The sequence below is a fragment of the Coptis chinensis genome, chromosome 9 (genome assembly GCF_015680905.1).
Source record: "Coptis chinensis isolate HL-2020 chromosome 9, ASM1568090v1, whole genome shotgun sequence".
Lineage (NCBI taxonomy): Eukaryota > Viridiplantae > Streptophyta > Magnoliopsida > Ranunculales > Ranunculaceae > Coptis > Coptis chinensis.
In genome coordinates, this window is record NC_141464.1 from 68,541,781 (window position 1) to 68,558,256 (window position 16,476).

Consider the following 16,476-nt stretch of genomic DNA (forward strand, 5'->3'; position numbering starts at 1 on the left):
TGGGTGAGTTAGCTGAATAAGCTGTATTCGGTTCTGTCCGTTCTCTATTTCGCGACACATGATTTTTTGTTTTGAGAAACAAAAGTATGAGAGGAGAGAGAGAGGCGCGTGGGATAATAAAAAAAAACCTACGTGGCTTTTTATCTCTTTATGCCTTTTAACAAATTTTTTCTCTTTCTACTTTTAACCCTTCGCAACTTTAACTGTTCTATCTCCTAAACAAATTTTTGCTCTCTCTACTTTTATCCCTTCGCAACTTTAATTGTTCTCTCTCCTAACCCACGTGTCTAATGCAAACGTGCAAAGCACTTGCTTAAGTCTAGTATATAATAGAGTCCCGATTAATGGTTAGAACTTGAGTTCTCCGCAAAAAAGGGGGAAAACATAACACGTATACATAGTCTCGGATGACAACTTCTTGCTTTTAACTCTCAAAGACTAGAGACCCTAAACCAACCATCTCCACATTCAATCAAGGTTTTACAATATCTCTACTACTTATAAGAGGCTTGGGTGAGTTAGCCGAATAAGCCGTATTCGATTCTGTCTGTTCTCTATTTCGTGACACGTGGTTTTTTGTTTTGAGAAACAAAAGTATGAGAGGAGAGAGAGAGGCGCGTGGGATTAAAAAAAAAAGTACCTACGTGGCTTTTTGTCTCTTTATGCCTTTTAACAAATTTTTTCTTTTTCTACTTTTAACCCTTCGCAACTTTAACTGTTCTCTCTCCTAAACAAATTTTTTCTCTTTCTACTTTTAACCCTTCGCAACTTTAACTGTTCTCTCTCCTAACCCCACGTGTCTAATGCAAACATACTTTGCATGTGCTTAAGTCTAATATAGAATAGAGTACGATTAATGGTTAGAATAGGGGTGGAACTCGGGCAGGTTGGGTTAGGTTGAGGCATAACCCAAGCCTAACCCGAGTTTCAAATGTTTCAACCCGAGCCCGGGACCAAGTCCTAGTCGGTCCTTAAATTTTCAACCCAAGCTCTAGTCCGACCAATTCGGGTTGGGTCGGATTATATCGGGTTTGTCAAACTTATCGGGTTTTCTTTTGGAATTAGGAGGTAAAAAATTATATTATTCTCTTTAAAATAGAGATTCTCAACTTTAGTTTTTACAAAAATAGAAATATTGAAAAATATACGAACATGGGGTTCGGGTTTTTCGGTTTTTTGATATTCTAACCCGAGCCCAATTCAAAACCGAGTCGGGGTTTGATTTTACAAAACCAAGCCCGGACCACGGATATGATATGTTAGCCCAGGACCAATAGAAATCGGGTTTTAGTCTATCGGGCTTGGGCACCCAAATTCCACCCCTAGTTAGAACTTGAGTTCTACTCAAAAAAGGGAAAACATAACACGTACATAGTCTCGATGCTTTTAACTCTCAAAGACCGGAGACCCTAAACCAACCATCTCCACATTCAATCAAGGTTTTACAATATAGCTGATAATAACGATGGATAGTCTTCCGAGCGAGATCACAACACACATCCTATCAATGGTTCCAGTCAGGTATGTTTCTCGATGCAAGTCTGTATGTAAAACATGGCAGAATATTATAGGTGATGATAACTTTGTTCACATGCACTTCAATAGATCAACCCAAGCCGATAACCAATCAACTTTTATCTTCTTACCGTGTGATAGACATCCAGTAGATTATTATGTTGTAGAGAAAGATGGAGATTCACCCCTTTTCAAAGCCACAATGATCGAATATCCTCGTTCAAAAATTCGCTCACATGTATTATTATTATGCACGAATGGACTTTTTTGCTTTACCTATCGTGACTTCATCGCTTCAAATAATGGCAATGTTTGGCGTACGTGCATCTATAATCCTGCTAGAAAAGACTTTGTAAATCTGCCTCGCTTCGAGTTTCCTGAATATAGTATCACTAGTGTCGTCTGTGGATTTGGCTTTGATCGGCATAGTAAAGACTACAAAGTGGTACAAATATTCAGACGACGTAGTGGGTTTTTTACTGATAGCGTCAGAAAAGAAGTTCATCTATTAACACTAGGAACGAACACTTGGAGAGAATTAGATGTTCCAGATTTGTTCTTGCAATGCCCTGTATCAGGTGAGTCATCGGCATTCGTCAACGGGTTTGTGTATTGGCTCTCCACCAATAAACAGATTATGTGGTTTGATATGGCTCTGGAGAATTTTGGATTCATTCAAATTCCTGAATCCGTCTATTTAACAAACTATGAAGTTGAATTATTTGAAGATCAAACATTACAAGTCATTAATTTAAGTGGCTGTCTATCTGTAGCTGATTATTCCCTTCTTGATCGTATTACAATATGGACAATGAAGGATTATAACATCAAGGATTCATGGAACAAAATTATTATCTATAAAAACTTTGTGGTGGATAAGATGATTCGATGTGATGCAGAGGTTCGTATTATTTCCTTATGGAAGAAAGGTGAAGTCTTACTACTTTATGATTCAAGGGTACTGATTTCATATAACCTTGAAAGTAAAAGTTACACTCGTCTTCAAATTGATGGACTTCCAGAAAAGAAAAATGGAAAAGGTTATATCGCCTTCCCGTATATTGGGAACCTCACCTCACTGTAAGTAGTCTGTAGGGTTGAAGAGAAACTGCATGTAAAGATTGGAAGAAGGAATGACAAGTCGAACTACCGAGTAGGTGGAATCTTTATGTCTAATGATTTCTATTGCATATTTATCTCTTTTCTTATACTGTTGGAATATTTGTGTAAAGACCCCCACCCCAAGGCCTAAACCAACCATCTTCACTTGCAATTGAAACAAGGGTTTACTACATTTGATATGAGGGATGGATAGTCTTCCATAGGAGATCACAACACAAAGCATCTCAATGCTTTCAGCCAGGCACGTTTCTCGATGCTGGTCTGTATGTAAAACATGGCGGAATATTGTAGATGATCAGCAAATTGTTTACATATATGCATGCACTTCGATAGATCAACGCAAACCGATAACCAATCAACTTTTCTCTCCCTGGCCGGCTCGAGCTCCCTGCCGTCTGGTAGGCGTGTATTTTATATTGTAGAAGCAAGTGAAAGCTCACTTCTTTTCAAGGCTACAAAGATCAAACTTCCTAGTTCACAGCAGCTTCACTTAGATGCTAGATGTTTCGTGAATGGACTCTTATGCTTTTACTTGCCTACGCCGATTCCAGAGATTCCAATGCCGTCTTCAACCCGGCTACACAGGACAATGTAAACCTGTCACTTTAGATCCCCTCATTATGATTCGGCTATGACCAATATACTAAGAAATTCAAAGTGGTATGAATAATTTATGTAGGGAATTTTGTTGGTGATTTATGAAAAGAGGTCTATACTATATTCACACTAGGCTCGAATTACCGGATAAAAATACTAGTACAAATGCTCATGGTAATCCTAAAGCTGACTGTCAATATATGTGTTCTTACAGCGTAGCTAACTTAATTTGTTTATATATTTAGTTCTGCAGGCCGTCAATGTGACGAGACCAGAATGAACACTAAGAGTTTTGATGATATGATCATGGTAAGACAATATGCTGCCATTCTAGTTTGGAGCATACCGCTATAAAACAATGGCGGCAATTACTATGACAGGCACTCAAACCTTAATGTGCCAGTTTCCCAGACAAAACTAGTGTGGAGACTTCGACAACATCGATCATTCCGCCACTAAAATACAATTAGATGAGGTTGGAGGATGAAATAAATTGATCCTAAAGCCTAATCTCTTTTTTCTCACAACTCGATGGATTGTCTTCCAAGAGAAATCATCAAAGAAATCCTCTCAATACTTCCAATCAGATATGTCCTTCGAAGCAGATCCGTTTGTAAAACATGGAGGACTGTTATTGATGATCGTCGATTTGCTGACTTGCATTTCGGTAAATCAATAGCATTTGATACGACTCCTACTTTTCTCTTCGTACCTTCTGATGGCCATGCAGTGTATATTGTAGACCAACATGGTAAAGATTCCAACCTTTTCAAGGCCACAAAGATTGATTTTTCATGTCCTCCCCACTGCCCAATGTACCCAAAACCTTACACTGATGGACTCGTATGCTTCTCTTCCAGAAAGCTATTCCCCGATGGTCACACGTACATTTGTAATCCAGGTACGAGAGAATGCGTAAAACTGCCTAGTTTAAATTCCACAGAACTGAAACAGGGCGTTCTTCTGCCGGGTTTTGGTTTTGATCACTCAATTAAGCAATTCAAAGTGGTGCAAATGTTTTACTGGTGCAATAAGTATAATGGTCTCGCAATAGAAGCTCAAGTACTCACACTGGGACCGAATTCATGGAGAAATTTAAAAAATGTCCCTGAAGAGATTTGTGTTAGACACTCAACTGTAGTTGTTAATGGATCAGTGCATTGGCTTACCAACGGTACCCACAGCATCTTATCATTTGATTTAGAGACCGAAAACTTTGGGTATCTCGCAACTCCTCAACTTGCTTGTTTGGTAACTGGATATGAAATAGTAACCTTGCGAATTATGAATCTAGAGGGTTGTTTAGCTATAACTGATTCTTCTTATTATGATCATATTGATGTGTGGATTATGAAGGATTATGGTGTCAAAGAATCTTGGAGTAAAGTTGTTAGCATCAGAAACGCCGTGGAGTTTGTGACCATACTCCCAATTTCGCTAGGGAAAAACGGTGAAATTATACTACTTTGCAATTCAAGCATTTTGGTCTCTTACAAGATTGAAAGTGGTATATATACCCGACTCGTCATTGCTGGCCTTCCACAGTACAACCTAGATGATAACAAGTATCTATATGATGTTCATCCATATGTCGGGAACCTCTTATCACTGCAACCTGCAGAATCGAGGTGCAACCATGAAGAAGAGATGAGAGTTCAATATTGAAGTGAACGTACAATAGGTAAGGTGAAGTTGAGGGAGAACTGTCTCGTCGTGTAAAATCGCACAGAAAGCTAAATATCCATGATATTTCAAGACATATATCGACTTTTGTGGTTTGAGTTTCAATCAGAGAGAAAATATTTTTCTTTCATTGTACATTCTAAAGTTAATAAATACTTAAATATGCTATTGAAGTTAGTCTCCTACCAAACTCTTCAAATGACGCCCTTAGATGTGCAGATGAAAGCCTAACAAAACATACCTTTTCTTAATTCATATGTTGTACCCGGAATTCATATCTCATATATTGAATGCAGTTTTCTTACCAACGCCGTTCAATCAACATAAAAAATCAAGCCAAACACAATTCTATGTTTCCAGTCTTCATTTCCTTCTTCAGTCAACCAAGCTCTTTGAAGAGCTAATAATACAACAGACTATAATTTGCATGTTGAAAAACATGCTCTATTGAATTTCTCCCACCATCAGCAGCGACTGACTTACAGTTTTTCCAGATTATCAACTGCTTTTTTACCGTCGACTGGATCATCCATGGTAAACAAGACTTGCTGGCGCAACATCAGACTTATACTACAAATCATTTCATGATGCAATCAGTTGATGACTTGATGGGAGCTTTATGTTCCTTTCTTGAAATTCCAGCGTACACTAGCAATTTGTCTGCGCCATTCATTGATTGGAACCTGCATGATCGCAAATCAAGGAAGCAATACATAACCCACTTAGAACACATATTTTCCAATCGAAGTCAAATGAAAGAAAAGTTGGGACTGATATACTTACTGCAGGAAATCCACCATAATCACCTGGCTCTCTTATGTCTTTCGTGACACAACTATTAGCCGCAAGGCGAACCTAACATCATTATATGTATTATTACTATGAGTATAAATTCATCAGGGAGTAGATGAATGACTGACTAACAAAATATATATGTAAAAATGTAATATGCAACTATATTCCAGAAAAGAGACAACAAACAAGTAAGGATGACATTTGTAGCAACTATGAAGGTACGCATATTGGCAATATTAACAGGGGAGGACATGAAAGACGTTTGACAGACCTCATCCCATATGTTTTTTCTCAAGATAATTGCAAATCATTCTTAGCACAGATGGATGCCTCTTCTTGTCTTTGAGCTAAATCTCAGGCGTAAAAGAGCTAAATCTGGTGGATCTTTAAACTTCATGAGCTGGATGAAACCAGCCACATAGTCATGCAACATAGAAGAAAGAAAACACTAGCAAGTGTGTATCCAAGTATCCAACTATGATTAAATCAATATCACAGAGCCTCTAGGTTCAAACAGTATATAGATTCCAAACCTAGAAGCAACTACACTAGCATATAGAATTCTAGGGAACTTGGAATTAGATCACTAATTGATCTAATTCCTAGGAAGAACTATATTTTTAATTGACTTATCAAGCTCGGCCACGGGAAATATCTGAACTGAACAACTACAACTGAAATGACTAATACAGTGTTAAGAGCATGAATGCTGGTGGTGACATACCTTTGACGCAATAGAAACATGATCTCGTATGGCTACCCTGCCTCCCAAAGTTACATAGTCGCCCATCCTAAAAGCCAAATGGAATTTGAATTTCAAAATTCAGAGATGTGAATGATCAGAAAAGGGGAACAAATTCTAGAGATTGTCCGAAGGTACATACGTCACTGAACCAGCGACGCCAACTTGTCCACAAAGCATGCAACATCTCCCAATTACAACGTTATGACCAATCTGCAAATTTCGGTGGGTTCTACTATGTTATCCCACTAATTAGGAAAATAGTAAAGTAAAAGGCACCAACCCACCTGAACAAGATTGTCAATCTTGGAAAACTCCCCAATGACAGTGTCTCGCCAACTGCATTAACAGGCTCAGTTAGACAATCTACTATATGTCATCCAATATTCCAACTATATAATGATATTAATAGGATTAATTTAAATCAGTCAAATTCAAATGAAAGCGAGGACCCCTTCAGTAACCTCATTACGAATACTCAAAGGGCATACTCATTTACCTTCCTCTGTCAATGCATGTATTAGCACCTATCTCCACATGGTTCCCTATCCTTGCATAAAGCATCTGTAACCAATAATAATAAAATAATAATAATAATAATCATAAAAAAAAAACATATCTGTCAAAATCTGATATAGAAAATTGACACCATTATTGTGAAATTGTGCTGAAAGAATATTAACAGAACTGTGTATTCAATATTACCGAATAATAAGACTATCCTCGTGTGAAAACTCTATAAATTCAGTATTAAGCAGCCATAGTATTGAACAATTTAATGTTAACACAACCTATCTTATAACACTTATTCTAGGTTCATGTAGCAGTAAACTGCAAAACTAGCAGGCTGGCCCATTTATAAGTGTTGCACATCCATGGGGGTGGAAGCACCACATCATCCGGCTAGTAGTTTGGCAAGCTTCATCAATTGATTTCTATTGCTTGCTAGCAGAAGTTCTTTAGTTCTGTGTTACTGATAATATTCTACAGATGAAATGATAGCTCTAGAACTCAAAAATGCATTAAACACTTTTCATTGTAAAACTAGACTAAACGCTCTGTATATTATTTTTCTATATGTATTTTCTACGGAATCAGCATTTCCAAAAAAATTTACATGTCATACAGCCACCTGCATATCAGACTTGGCTGTTGGCACCTGTTCAATTTTTTTCTTTAGCTATTACCTTATGTAGTATCTGTACAATTCTGAGGTCCAAAAGAAGCTATTATGTCATACTGACATGCACTTTTGCTATTTTCAGGAGTCGGGCCCTTTGAGTCCAACATTTATCACAAATGTTTGTATACTTGAGTGACCGCTCATGTTCTTCTTCAAAGGTACTAAGATCATATCCAAATTACCGAAACACTATGCGGATAAGTTATTTTCCTGATATGTTCAAGAATCCAATCCTAACATAACTCAAAATGCTCGGTTTTGAGCATACAAAGTTTTGACTTGAACTTGACGATGCTATAAGATATCCCAATTTGACCATTTTTTGAGTATGGGGTGGTAGGTATAATATACTCGCAAAGCAATCTTTCACAAAAATGCTTCTATTTAAAGGAAAGAGTCTTAGGAACAAAGGTCTTCAACTAAAAAAATTGAAAAGAAATACAGTTGGAATAAAGAAGTAATCAGAAAATCACCAACTTGAGGCTTCTTCAACATGTTTCCTAGCTCATCCATGAAAAACCCAAATCCTGTTGTGAAACATATATACACGCCCAACTTCAGAACATGAAATGAGGCCATTCTAGTTTTCCTATTGCAAAACTCAGAACATTAGATATACAAAGTAGCGAAAATTCCAATCTTACCATCTTGACCAATGCATGCTCCATTGTGAACGATGCATGAATCACCTATAGAACAATTACTAAGTGCAGCATTATACCTGGTGACAATTCAAACTGAACCATCACTAATAACAAACAATGAAGAGAATTATACAAACATAAAGAAACAAACATACCCTATTTTCGTTAACTGCCCAATCGTAACGGCTGGCCCAACAACAGCTCCTGATCCAATATGAACATTTGGACCAAGTACAGATTTTGAATGAACTACAGCCCCAACTTCGATAAGTACACTAGGATCAATATTAGCTGACTTGTGATACATTCCACCCCCATTATGCCACTTCTCAAATCCCAAATCACTATCACCTAACATGAAAGTTGAATGTACTTGTATTGTATGTTAAAATGCCAAAAAGAGTAAAACATTAAGATAAGTGCAATGAGAAATGTTTTTGATGAACTTACTCGCATTCGTAGTGACATGGGTTGGTCCAGTTCGGTCAGATGAGTGTTGGGAGAAATGCCGGGTTGAGTAAAATGGGGAGAGCTCTTTTTTAGTACACTTTACTCTTGGCATGAGATGACAAGTAGTGAATAAGGTAGTTGAGGTTAGTTTTCTTAAAGTAACGGTCATACCTAATAATAACTAACTAACTAACTAACAGAATGTGATTGAAGCGGGAATGAGGAAAGGGAGTTTTGAGGGGAAAGATTATATGAAGCTGCCAAGTGCTTTAAAGTAGGGCGGGAAAATGGATCGAGCTGCTTGGGGTTTGGGTCGGGCCTAGTCCGTTTATAGGTTTGTCAAGCCCGTTTGCCTATATAATTGAGTTGAGAGCAATGTTCTAAAAAAACGCTAGGCGGTAGTCGGGCGGTGGGAGAGCGCCTAGTGACTAGTGCCTAGACGGGCTAGGCGCTAGGCGGTTTTTTTTCCTAATTTATATAGTAATACACACCTATACTATAAGAAATGAAGAAAATCATTTACCATAATTCAAAAAATAAACACAAACAAAGATAATTATTACAAAAATGTGTAATAGTTGAAGAATATCGACTTTATATAAAAACATACTCTTTGTTATAGTGACATATAATTTACATTAGATTTTAGATTTTTAAACTCATTCAAATCTTAAGCCTACACGTGCTTTTAATTTTCAACATTTAAGCATTAAAAAAAATGATTGGACCACCTAGAGGCCGCCTAGCCTGCCTAATCAGTCTGCCTAGACCCGTCTAGTCGGTCTACCGATTTTTTAAACGACTTGGGCCTAAGCGAGTAGGTTGGGGCACCGCCTAGCACCTAGAGACCGCCTAGATCGATTTTTAGAACAGTGTTTGAGAGTATGAGCAGATTTTATATGACTTAACAAATGAGACTAGCTAACTCCAATGGAAATATGGAATAGTGCTACTCAGACCCATAGTTCACGATTCCGAAATCGTCGGAATTCCGACAAATCAAAAAATCGGAATTCCGGGTGATGTATCGAAATTTGCAAGGTCCTCATTTTCACTGGAAATTATACATGGCCGGAATTAAAATGTTTTTTATTCATCTTTTATCATTTTATGTTCATTTAAACATTAAATGAAAATAAAAATACATGAGCAATTAATTTTAAACAAATAAATATTCAATGGAATTTTAATTAAATTGCAAATCAATTTGTTGGTTAAATTTTTAACCAACAAATACAAATTACCAAGTAGTCAAGTCAATTTTTTTTCACGTCTTAGGTCCATTTTTTTCCCAAACGACTTCCAAATTTTTTGAAAATTAGTTTACAACATTTGAAGGCTCAAAATAACCATAAAGTTAATAAAACGCTCAAAAAATTTCGACATAGTCTCCCTTGTAAATTTCACATTATACTTCATAAACCTGTCATAAATTTATACGCGTCATAAACTAACAAACATACAATCATACATACATGCATAGCCACAAAAACTTCCAACATAGTCTACCCTATAAATTTCACGTTACATGCTATAAACCTATCATAAATTCATACAAAATACAAAATACTAAACTATTTACTATACTAACAAACATATATAGCCAAACATACGTAACCTAAAATACAAAGTTACAAAATAACAAAGAAGTCTAAAATATGAAAAATTATTACAACCCAAATGTCTTCAAAAGTCCAAGTCCAAATGTCTCCCAACATCAATTAGAAACATAATTCCAAAACCTAAGTCTAAATTCAAAAGTCTAATTAGAAGCATATTTTAAACTAACACAAATCTTATAATACATAGTTATGCGCTTTCATCTAAGAATAAATGAATTGAGTGCAATATTGCTCCCAACTCATAGTTTTCATGAACGCCCAGTTATAATTATACACATATTGATCATAAGAACTTTGAGTAAGTGTTTCAGCAAGATTTGCCAAAACACACTAATTGAGGGTCGGAAGTAATGTTTTTTTTGGAGATGGTGAAGGAGATGGTGGTTGGGAAAAGATGAGACTGGACTTCGGTTTTGAAGTTGTCTACGTACCCAAATGTATTGCTTGGGATCAAGTCTCGATGCGTAGTTCTGGAAAAATGACGAAGGTTGGATTTTATAGGTAGGATTGGTGATAGTTACTTTCTCGTTCTCCAATATTCCAATCGTGGGATGAAGTTGGAGAACTGGCTGGACAACTGTCCAATCATGGGATGAAGTTGGAGAGCTGGCGGGACAACTGTTAGCTCGTGGGATGAAGTTGGAGAACTGGCGGAACAGCTGTCAGCTCGTGGGACGAAGTTGGAGAACTGGCGGGACAACTGTCAGCTCTTGGGATAAAGTTGGAGAACTGGCGGGAGATGAAGTTGAAGAACTAGCGGGAGAACTGTCGTGGGATAAAGTTGGAGAACTGGCGGGAGAACTGTCGTGGGATGAAGTTGGTGGAAGTTGTTTGACTCGCAAAATATGTGCGCAATTGATATTGATTTTACGTGTAGGTATGTAGGCTTTGAGCATAGGCTTTTTTTTAGATAAGCTTTGAGCATGGGCTCTAAGCGTGGGTTTTTTTATAGATGGGCTCTGAGCATGGGCTTGTATTGAATTGGGCTTTTATTAGGCCACATTTGTGGGGCCGGAACATCGCCCTCTCTTTGTTACATGGGCAACGCCTGTGTGGCAAAGAAGTAATTTTTTTTTTAACAAAGGATTGATATAAATGACCCAGTTCGTTACAGATCGTTCATAATAAAATGCTAGCTAGCGAAGGAAATGCGTTTCTTGTTCTCAAAAGTATTTGAGCCGTAGACCATTCTACATGATAATTTTGGCAGAAGATGATCCTTTAGGTAACCGTTGCAGTAACTCATACTCCCCTGTCGTGCAAGCCATCATCGAGTACAAGAATAACTCTTCAAGAACAATATCCTTATCGAACAAAACTTTTATGAGCATCATTTCTTCAACTCGACTTGAGAACCCGTTCAGTCTAACAATTTTAAGGTTATACAGCAAAAAACCATGACGTAGTCTCCCTTGCACACACTCTTTTTCCATAAATTCCGAAATCCATGCACCTTCTAGACAAGGGAACCGAACATCAATTGTAACATTCTCCAGCACAGGATAACCACAGAAAAAAAAGATTTTGACGATGCCATATAATGTCAAGTTATCAATTATTTTGCCATCCAACTTAAATTGCTTGAGATTCTTGAAGACAACGGTTCCCCTCTTTGCAAGTAGCACTCAGCATATATCAACTTAGGGAAATAAGGACTCACTGACAAAAACTGGACATGTGAAAAGCTAAATAGATGGTCTGAAATCCTTGATAACTTGTTGTCAATGGCTTGTTCATTCTAACAAAAGGACCGGCCCCCACTAAATCAGTTGGGATATTGCCGACTTCAGCGGCTATTCAAAGTATCAGCACACTCAAAGTTCTTCAGCGGCTATTCAAAGGATCAGCACACCAGCGGCAATTCAAAGTATCGAGCGGCATCAGCAGTTCAAAGAATAGGCATCGGCAGTTCAATGGGATCGGCAATGCACTCACATTTAGATCGGCAAATAGTGATTGTCCATCTACATCCTCATCCAATGCACTCACATTGTTGCATCTGATGGGTATTTTGAACCCGGATCGGCTAAAACAAGATTTTCAACTAGTTGAATTTGTCTCGGAAAATATCTCCAACCATCCGCCATATCTTGGTGCCATTAGCAAGATCTTTGGCGCATCTTTGAAACCAAATTGGCACCCCCCGAGTAGTAGTAGTAGTTTTTTTTTTTTTTTGAAACCAGCAATTGAAAAAATAGCAGCGCATACAGCGGCAAAGGATTAAATTGGAAGGGTTTCTACCCAACAACTTGATCGGCACTTTAGCAAATCCGACACTCCACCATATTTACTGGGGATCCATCTCCAAAATCCATTTTATGCATGGGTAAAGAAGAATTTTCTTTTTCTTCAATGGCTAATGGTGTTACATGCTGAGACCAGCTTCTCTCTATATGAGATAGGAAATAATAATTCACAATGCTTTGTACGAGTTCTTTCCTTTCACCAAAAATCCTATCAACTTAATCAGCACTTCTTCCAGCGGCAAAATCCTATCAACTTGATTTTCCTTATCAATAATCAGTGGTATCGATCTGTTGATGAAATGCCATTACATGGATCTCCCTCCACAGCCCAGCTCCTTGAGTACCACCTTCAGCACCTTCAATACCATGGACCGGTGTTCATAACGGGTAGGTGTTCTTGAGTTTAGTGCATGCCATGAAGGTGCCAGTAGCGAACTGCCATTCATAGCTACACCAGTTCAAAGTGCAAACTGATCAAAGTAGAGGGTCTGGACAGAAGTGGTTTCCAAATTCCGTTAGAATTAGGAATTCACATTAGATCGGTATCTTTGATCGGCAAACAAGGCGGCAACTTGAACTGGTTGGTCAAGTTTTGAATAAAGTTTTTCAAAGTTTAACAATACTAATCCGATGTGGGGAAGGATTTTAATATAGAAGCGGCTCAAACTCTCAAAGTGTTATATATATAGAGGTGGGTAATAGGGGTATTGTGCGCGGCATTCTGAAAGATAGGTTGATCTATTAGAAACAGTTGGGGATTTTTATCGATATTTGTTAATTGGATCGGGAAATAGAGGTAGAAGAGATCAATAAACTTGTGGGAGTACTGAACTAAGGAATATTTCGATTCAACGAGATCGGTTCGGTTTGAAGAAAACAAACTCATCGGTTATAGACCGTTCAGTTGTGATTGCTGATCAGCAATTGGAAAGCGGAGATTTTGGAGATTTGTTGTGAAAGGATATATATCTGAAGATAGATTTTTGGAGAGTTGTTGCAAAAGGATATATATCTAGAAACGTAGTGAAGTGGGAGAGTGGAATAACCATTTGAGACTTTAGCTTGCGGGTTGTGATTATTTTATAAAAGGGGGAGACGAAAGGTATTGTGTGTTGGAGTAGAGATAAAAGGAGAACTTGCTGGGTTGGAGTTACAGACTATTAGACCGAAGAGAAACTTGAGGGAGCAAAAAGGTTTGATCTTCTTTTCTTCGTCTAGCGTCAGTTAAGTGTTCGAGACTTCTTTGTTTATAGTTAGTCTATTCTCTGCTTGGATCTCTCTTTTAATCAAAGTCTGATATTTTTTGCTTAATGGAAAGAGCTTATAATTTGAAGAGGAGATGGGGTGATAAAGGAAATTTTAATATGAATAGGGTGGCGAAGGGTATTGATTCTAATAGTTTGAGAGCACAGTATGATATTGGAGATGATGTTTTTATTGAGTATGTTGGTAGTGATATCGACCAAAAGTGTGAAAATGACGAGATAATTTTATTGTTTTCACATTTTTGGCTGGGTTGTAGTGTTCCATTTTGAAAATCAGTTTCTGAGTTATTAGCTCGATGGAGAGTACATCCTTTACAATTATCTCCTGGCTATTGGGCTATATTTGCCCGTGTAGCGAGAATTTGTAAGGTTTATCAAAAGAGTATGTCGTCAGACCTTTTATTTGAGTTATTGAAGCCGGCAAAATAAGGTTTCTTCTAAAAGTTATGCATTGGGATATCATAACCATCACAACCAGAATTATAGGTTTTATGGGATGCTTTCGAACTACAAGAATGCGAAATTGTATGGTTTTAAGATCAAAGGCAATTGGAGGTTCGAAAATATTGATTATCCTAACAATATATTAGGTAAGATGTTAACTCAATATTCTTATAATTATAATTTTAAATAGTTAGCATCACATTTTGATTATCTTGTTCTCTTTTCTTTTCTTTTCTTTTTTTTTTTTTTTTTTTTTTTTATTTTTTATTTTTTATAGGGGATTTTTTGAAGTTTCCAAATAAATCAGTGTTTAGCAGCGAGATGATAAAAAGGAAATTTGTTAGTTTGTTTAGTCATAATGCAGATGTCTATGATCTGTCGTTTCCAGACGATATTGTAGATTATTATCATGATATAGAAACTGGACTGCTTAATGAGCCTAGGGAATTAGCACCTTACTGTGGCTCAAAGAAGAGAAAGAATGTTATTGTAGATGATAGCAGTGAAGATGACGAAGAAGTAGAAGGAGATGACTCTAAGGATAGTGGACAAGAAAATATTAGAAAGAAGAAAAGAAACGTACGTCCAAAAAAGAAGGAAAAGAAAACTGGGGATAACTTAAGTAAAATTGAGGAAGGGATTGAGAGTCGAGAAATGGTACGTATATAATATTTCTTTTAAAATATCATATATGTAATGCCTATAATATGTTTTGAAATGATGTTTCATTATGATAGGTTTTTTGTCTTCCTGCACAAAAAACTACTGATGTGCTTGATATTGATGATGATGATGATAATATCGGTGGGGAAGCGATGACTAACAGTATATTTGGACTTGATGTTAGTGTTGATCTTGTTTCTGCGATTTAGAATAATATTCGTTATTGATTGTTTAATGGTTCTCTTGGTAATGTAGATTGAAAAAGTTTTCGATGGTGGAGATACAATGGGTTCAACTTCTGTTGTCAAGATCAATTTTGGAGTGCCAACTCCTTTTGGTGGAAGTAGTTTTGGAGTTCCAACACCTGTTGTTGGCACCAATACTGGTGTAGCAACTTCTGCCGATGGCACCATTGCTGGTGTGTCGAGTTTAGTATCAACTGTTGTTGGCACTAGTGCTGGATTGCCGACTTCTATTGACACCGATGCAGGCGTGTCAACAGAAGTGTCTACTGTGGTTAGTACTAACATCATTGTTGGCTCAACTGTACCTTCTTCAATGCAGCCAGGGATGAACGACAGTTCTACAACACCTGTGCTCATCACTCCAGACGTGCAAGCCTTGGCAATTGAAGGTTAGATGTTGAATAGTTATTTTAATAGTATTGACTTATTATTATATATTATTATTTTAAATTATTTTGTCTAATATTTCAGATCCAGAGTTATTGTGTTTGGATTATCAAGGAAGTGTAGATTTTGGAAAAACCGTTAATATGTTGAATTCAAAGCTTGCAGAGGTAATTTTGTGCATGTGTGTGCGTGTGTTTTATTTATTTATTTATTTTTATCAACACATTATTTTTGTTCTCTTAGGTGTCGAAGATTGGGGATTGTGCTAAAGAAATCTTAGAAGCAAAAGAAAATTATAAGATTAAAACCAGTGAATATTCGAGATTGAGAAATATTTGGAAAGAGAGAGAGCTCATTTTTCAGGTGAATGAACGTATGAGAGGAGTACTTATGAGAAATGAAGTAGTTTTATATGACTATGAGATGAAAATGAATATCATGAAAGCTGAATTGTCGAAACAGAATCAAGAAATTGTTGTTCTCAAGGAGCAGAAGGTTTTGAGTGATGAAGTTGAGATTTTCAAATGTGAGAAATTGGAATTGGCAAAACGAGTTTGCGAGGCTGAGGGGATTAGAGGAGACTACAAGGTACTATTGGAAGAGAATGCATTTTTGAAGGAGTTAGATGAATATCATGAGAGGGTGGAAAATTTAAGGGTTGGGTGTGAAGAGAAGGATGATATGATTGAGAATCATGCAGTTGAAACTAAAAAATCTGGGGCGTTGTTGCGTGAAGCATCGGCAAGTGTTGGACTTTGGAAATCGAGAGATTCTGAGAAACGGGAAAAATTGCAGAATCGGCCGATTATACTATGTGTTATAGGAAGTTGGAAGATGTATCACCGTCAGATCTAAAAGGTGTTCCAGTTCCAG

General features: G+C 37.2%; 3 protein-coding genes across 3 annotated transcripts; 2 read left to right on the forward strand and 1 right to left on the reverse strand.

Moving 5' to 3' along the window:
• Positions 1 to 1,465: 1,465 nt before the first annotated feature.
• On the forward strand, positions 1,466 to 2,599 carry LOC147477604 (F-box protein At3g07870-like). The gene is made up of 2 exons (XM_086586043.1): positions 1,466 to 1,521; positions 1,606 to 2,599. The coding sequence occupies exons 1-2, from the start codon at positions 1,466 to 1,468 to the stop codon at positions 2,597 to 2,599; spliced, it is 1,050 nt and encodes a 349-aa protein (XP_086442169.1).
• Positions 2,600 to 3,663: 1,064 nt separating this feature from the next.
• On the forward strand, positions 3,664 to 5,094 carry LOC147477605 (F-box protein At3g07870-like). Its single transcript, XM_086583445.1, has one exon. It carries the CDS (start codon positions 3,766 to 3,768, stop codon positions 4,897 to 4,899), a length of 1,134 nt encoding a protein of 377 aa, XP_086439571.1. The 5' UTR covers positions 3,664 to 3,765; the 3' UTR covers positions 4,900 to 5,094.
• Positions 5,095 to 5,129: 35 nt separating this feature from the next.
• On the reverse strand, positions 5,130 to 8,992 carry LOC147477606 (putative UDP-3-O-acylglucosamine N-acyltransferase 2, mitochondrial). Its single transcript, XM_086583446.1, has 10 exons — positions 8,732 to 8,992; positions 8,437 to 8,632; positions 8,282 to 8,358; positions 8,115 to 8,164; positions 6,954 to 7,018; positions 6,742 to 6,793; positions 6,597 to 6,667; positions 6,437 to 6,503; positions 5,701 to 5,772; positions 5,130 to 5,600 (listed from the first exon to the last, which is right to left on the reverse strand). Exons 1-10 carry the CDS (start codon positions 8,898 to 8,900, stop codon positions 5,535 to 5,537), a joined length of 885 nt encoding a protein of 294 aa, XP_086439572.1. The 5' UTR covers positions 8,901 to 8,992; the 3' UTR covers positions 5,130 to 5,534.
• Positions 8,993 to 16,476: the final 7,484 nt, after the last annotated feature.